The 6,000-nt window shown below is 39.9% G+C and overlaps 1 protein-coding gene across 5 annotated transcripts in view; it reads left to right on the top strand.

The window, feature by feature from the left end:
• Positions 1–5,751, top strand: part of GNPTAB (N-acetylglucosamine-1-phosphate transferase subunits alpha and beta) — a 64,243-nt gene extending 58,492 nt beyond the window's left edge. For 3 of the 5 annotated variants that reach the window (XM_081059676.1, XM_081059677.1, XM_081059679.1), the window contains 2 exons: positions 1,092–1,182; positions 4,118–5,751. In XM_081059676.1, coding sequence (XP_080915802.1) covers positions 1,092–1,182; positions 4,118–4,195 — 169 coding nt within the window. In that variant the 3' untranslated portion in view covers positions 4,196–5,751. Of the gene's footprint in view, positions 1–1,091; positions 1,183–3,504; positions 3,677–4,117 lie in introns of all 5 variants that reach the window. The other 2 variants (XM_081059678.1, XM_081059675.1) reach the window with 1 other exon arrangement.
• The last annotated feature ends 249 nt before the right edge of the window (positions 5,752–6,000 follow it).

The following is a 6,000-nucleotide window of genomic DNA, read 5'->3' on the forward strand; positions in this document are numbered from 1 at the left end:
GCCAATTCTTCTGCTTTTCCATTGAATTATTATGTCTAAAACCCATTATGTGGTTTTTCAGAACAACTACAGTTCTTGGCCACCTGCCTTAGCTCTTCCATGGCTTAGCTTTCCCTAATGCCAATATGCCAGGCTTCATTCAGTTCTGTAGAATTCAGCTTTCCCCTCCCTGCCTTCCAGGTTTAAATGAAATGTCACCATCTCTGAGGTGCTTTCTGCATTTCTCTTAAGTTTTTCCACAAGACTTTGTTTTTGATAATACATATTTCTGTCCATCTTGTGTGATGGCTAGTCGTCTGCATGTCGGTGACTTCCCAGGCTTGTAAACACTTTGTGGGGACAGAGCCAGGAGCGCAGTTTCCAGGCTCTCGGCCTCATGTGGAAAGGTGCTCACTCGGGTAGTAAATGGCCATCAACTGTGATTGGATGGCCATCAGCTGTGGCTAGTTGGCCGTCAGCTGTAACCAGTGAGCCATTGGCCACTAATATAACTACTGTGGCTACGCTAGCAGCAAATGGGGACTGGCAAGAAGATGGTGGCTGAGCTAGCAAGAGCGGATTGCAGAGAGGCGGATGCCGCCAGCGAGACTATAGTGGTATGACTCCCCTACCTATGGCTCCATGGGTGTTCCTTTTTGGCCTAGCCATGTCCTGCGTTCTTATGTGGGGAGTGGGACCAGAGACCCCGTAGGCTGCCCCGCAGGACAAATGGCACAGCCAGCAGGGTCCTCAGCATGAAACACTTTTAGAGCAGGAACTTCATTTTGTTCATCTCTGTGTACACAGGAAGTGTTGAGTGACTGAGTGAATAAATGAATATGAATGAATAAATAAAAATGATTGAAAGAGTGCTTTTGTTTAAATGCTAGAAGTAGTTTTCTTTTGAAGTCTTCTCCTCTGCCTGGATAACTTTTACTAATTCAAATATAATGAAAAATCAAACTCATGTGAGAAACATATATTATATTAACGTTTTAGGATTGCCTCCAGTGTTTCTGTGTTTCATGTTGTTTTTGCTAAATAAATAACTCTAGCTAATACAGTGAGACCATGCACAGAGCTACATAATTGTTTCTTTTCTCTCTGAACAGGAGAGCATATAGAGACAAATTGAAGTTTTGGACTCATTGTGTACTAGCAACATTGATTATGTTTACTATATTCTCATTTTTTGCTGAACAGGTAAGTTTTATATATTTTATGTAGGGATCAAACAGTATTTCTTGGTATATTAGAATCTGATTCTTTTAGACAATAATATAAATTCACGAGAAAGTTGTTTTTGTTTGTTTTTCTATTGGGGAATTTTGGGGAACAGTGTATTTTTCCAGGACCCATCAGCTCCATGTCAAGTCGTTGTTTTCAATCTAGTTGTGTGTGTGGCGGGGGGAGGTGCATCTCACTGGCCCATGTGGGAATTGAACCGACAACCTTGGTGTTATGAGCACTGCACTGTAACCACTGAGTCAACTTGCAGTGGCTCAGCTCCAAGCTCAAGGCATTGTTTCTCACTGGCTCTTGTGGAAATCCAACCGGCGACCTTCTTGTTAAGAGTACTGCACTCCAACTACTAATCCAACCAGCCTCGCACTGACAGCTTAGCTCCAAGCTCAAGCCGTTGTTTCTTACTGGCCCATGTGGGAACTGAACCGGTGACTTTGGTGTTATGAGCACCTCGCTCTAACCACTGACCCAACCGGCCGCCCACAAGACAGTTTTAATTTCTTCTATTGGCTTACAGCTTATATGTCAATATGTCAAATATATTTCATATTTAGGCATCAAACATAATAGGCTTTTATTCATTTATCTTCTAGATCCATTACCAGTATTCTTTTTACCTGGAACTCAATAGATTAACTTGCAGAGTTCAAGCTAAAACTGAAAAGCTCTAATATTTTTAACTCAAAACCACCTAGAATCCTCAGCTGATCCTACTTTTTAGGGTTTTTGAATTCTTTTTCTTCAACCTTTCTAAAAGTGATCGTAGTTTTCTCTTCAGACTTCCCACTGTTCTGTAGATGGTGCCCCTCATGCTCACTTACGTTTTCCCCACTAACATTTCCTTTGAATTGCTGAGAGTTCTCCAGGCAGGCACACACACAGCCTCCTTCAGCTCCTTCAGGTGAGGGTCCAGAAGTAGGAGGGAGATCTCTGAGGTGAAAACAAAAGGACAAGAGCATCCTTGGTAGGCCGCAGGGGTGAAATGCTCTGAAGAAAAAGGAATGAGGAAGGAAGGGAACAGTGTCTGGGCTGACCTGACTGGTGCAGGGCAAGCGGACCTCACCTCAGCCTCCTTTCTAGGTGCCTGCTGAGTGGAGCTGTTTTAGCTGTCACTCACGGGAAACTTACACTGAATTGACTTCAAGAAGGAAGAGGAGGTCGAAGTACCAAGAGCTTTAGAATAAACAACTCCTGGGCTTTCTGCCACAGATGGAAGGAAATTCAGGAAATGGAAAATTGGGCTGACGAATAGGACTGTGATTTAACCTTCATCTACTTCCCTGGGGAATATAATCTTGTTCTTGATATTTGTTGCTATTGTTCCTGGCAGGTAAAAATCTTAGGAAAAAAAGAAATCTTAAAAAGACTATATCAGCTTTTAGAGCAGAAGAGCAGTGAGGAACCTGTGAGTCTGCTGCACGCTGGCCTGCGATGGGGAAGGAGAGGGACCCTGGCTGAAGGGAGCAGCTGGTGGCAGTGGAAGGGAACAGCAGGGTCAGGTTTTCACCTGCTGTCTATACCAGAGGCAGGAGGAGGGAGGAAGGAAGAGAGGAGTAAATCCCCTCTCCTCTCTGACACTTGCTCTTTACCTACTTGAATCAAATTCCTTAACCTCTACCATGCTCACAAACAAACCAGCCAATGCTGCCTCTTCCTCTGCCCCAGAATTTCAGCTCATCATTCAAACCATGGGGGTTTATGCTTTGGCAAAGCCCCGCTTCCACCTCAAGATGGATGAGTAGACAGTAGGATCCCAAGTTAAAACCATAAAAGACATGTTTATTTTTCTCATCAAAACTTTATTACAATGATGGTCAGATTTTCTGTTTCACATGTCTCATGGATTAACTGTTTTTCTGAGAAAGAAATATTTATCCAGGTTCTAAGCCTAGTAAATTACAAATGAATTTTTTGCCTTACAACTTATTCATAAATTGAGTATTATATTTTCAAATGATTGTTGCTATATTGAAGTATAGGGGGAAAATGATAATAGTATTTTTTTATTATTATTGGGGAAGGGGAACAGGACTTTATTGGGGAACAGTGTGTACTTCCAGGACTTTTTTCCAAGTCAAATTGTTGTCCTTTCAGTCTTAGTTGTGGAGGGCACAGCTCAGCTCCAGGTCCCGTTGCCATTGCTAGTTGCAGGGGGCGCAGCCCACCATCCCTTGCAGGAGTCGAACCGGCAACCTTGTGGTTGAGAGGATGTGCTCCAACCAACTGAGCCATCCGGGAGCTCAGAGGCAGCTCAGCTCAAGGTGCCATGTTCAATCTTAGTTGCAGGGGGCGCTGCCCACCGTCCTTTGCGGGACTGGAGGAATTGAACTGGCAACCTTGTGGTTGAGAGCCCACTGGCCCATGTGGGAATCGAACCAGCAGCCTTCAGAGTTAGGAGCATGGAGCTCTAACCGCCTGAGCCACCCGGCCAGCCTGATAATAGTATTTTAATGTAGGTTTTTCCTTCTTTTTTTTTTTTTTTTAAGAATTCTGTCTTATATGTGTAGTCATTTTCAAACCTGGAGACAACATGGCTAATCAGAGCCAGTCTCCTTCAATAGAAAATGAATACCTTCAAACAGATATCTTGAATATAAGTATGCTTGGTAATTGCTCTGTGAAATCTGTAGTTATATCTTTAAAAGTGAAGCTTGGGACAAAATACTTTAAATTATTGTGGGCTTAAATATCTTGTGGGCACATATCTCTAGGTATATTGACCCTACAAAGCCAAACAAAAGTAGTGGTTGATTTTGTTTTGGGGAGGAATCATGGAGATTGTTTGCTGTCTGTTTTTGATGTATAAGACTGACAATGATTTAAGGTCATATGACTCAGAAAATTTAAAGTTTGTCAACGTGGAAATTAAAATTTATTTTTGTCTTCCATTTAGTTAATTGCACTTAAGCGGAAGATATTTCCCAGAAGGAGGATACAGAAAGAAGCAAGTCCTGATCGAATCAGGGTATAGGAGATCTTCATTTGAAAATCATCTACCTCAGCATTCACTGAGCATTTTAAAGCTAGACATCACAGAGTTGTCTTTCTGATGAGATGTTTAGCCAGCTTGTCCTGAAGAAGGAAAAACATCCAGTATAATACTTGTTCTGTGGCGTGAATATAGCCTACTGACCAGGAATTATTTAACCAACACACTGAAAACTTGTGTGTTGTGAAGCTCTGAACTGGTTTTACTTTTAAAGCATTTGCTTGTGGACCTGTCATTCTTTTAATGAAAAGGCTCACTGACGAGACTGCTGCTAAGTTCCCATGGCAACCATTGCCAACTAACTTCAACATGAGCAGTGTAGGCAGCCATTGCTAAGAGACCCCAGTTTGCAATCCAAACCCTTTTGCTATGGGTTTACATTTTTGGTCTTTTGTTTTTCTTTTTTCCATTTCCCATTCTTAAAATAAGTAGCTACTAAGTTAATGAGTTGTTCTTCTGAAAATAACGAATTGGGATGTCTAAACATGTTTTTATAGATTTAAATAATGCAGCAATGTCACCTCCTATTGGCAATATCTAAATTATGGATTTTATAAACATTTAAGACTGTAAATGGTCTTAAGTGACTTTAATTACTGACAAACTCAATGACTGACATTTGAAATATTTTGTCCTTTTTCATCTCGGCCCCTAAATATACTGTGATTTCATGTGGAGGCCTAATTACAAAGGGCTAGAGTTAAGTAGCAGAGCTACTTTCCACATGTAATTATGTTTGGGAAATAATCATATTCTAACAGAAGTGCCTCATTTTAGAAATGCGTACTGCTGATGGTATTGGCTCATTACAGTGTTGTCTTTTTTCGTATTCATCGGTATATTCCAATTGGTTTTATATAGTGCAGAGGTCAGCTAACCTGTTCTGTAAAAAGTCACATAGTAAATATTTGCATTTTCTTCCTTGTTGTTTAGTTTTAAAAAATTGTTTTTAACATTTGAAGATGTCAAGACCATGTTTAGCTTCCAGGCCATTGTTTGCTGACTATTGGAATAGAGAAGTAGTGTTTTTATATATGGGTAAGTCCTGATGTGCAGCCATATTTTATTTATATAATCATTATACAGTGGATCTCCAGCAGGTTTTAGATCATGATCTGAACAGTATTCTTTCAAAATGGTACACATATTTTGTAAAAAGAACTTATAATGTAAATACTGTGTTTGTGCTGTAAATTATGTATTTCAAACACTGATCTCATAACAACTTACATTTTGTCTGATGCTTTGATTTTTAAATCTCTGAGGAGTGAGTTTATTGTTATCCAGAGTCAGTAATCACTTAACTACTTATACAGTGTGTTAGGGTCTGTATGGAACACTACTGGAAATAAATGGAAAGTAGTGTAAGGACACAGTAGTATTATAACATACTAGAGAATGTCATTTAATAGGGGGAAAATAACTTCTAAATGGGATTGATCATTGAAATTTAGGGGGTATCTGGGTATCATTTATTTAAAAGTAAAGAATTTATTCTAGAAAGGTTATAGAGAAATAAATGTTTGGATGTGATGGATAGTTCTGTGTTTAGAAGAATACAGTTTTGTCTAATTAGGACTTTTTAGATAATGGGATAGATAATATACATCATAGAATATTCATAGAATAATTCTAATTTTGTTAAAGCCATTAGGACAGAGGAACCTCAGACACTGATGAGTAGTCAAATGATTGCAAAAATTTTAAAGCCTCAGAACCATTAATTCAAATGAAATTCTATTGAAGGCCAGTGCATCATACAGAAGATGGAAAGCTGCTCATCCTGC

Source organism: Rhinolophus hipposideros (genome assembly GCF_964194185.1).
Source record: "Rhinolophus hipposideros genome assembly, chromosome: 9".
NCBI classification, from domain to species: Eukaryota; Metazoa; Chordata; class Mammalia; order Chiroptera; family Rhinolophidae; genus Rhinolophus; species Rhinolophus hipposideros.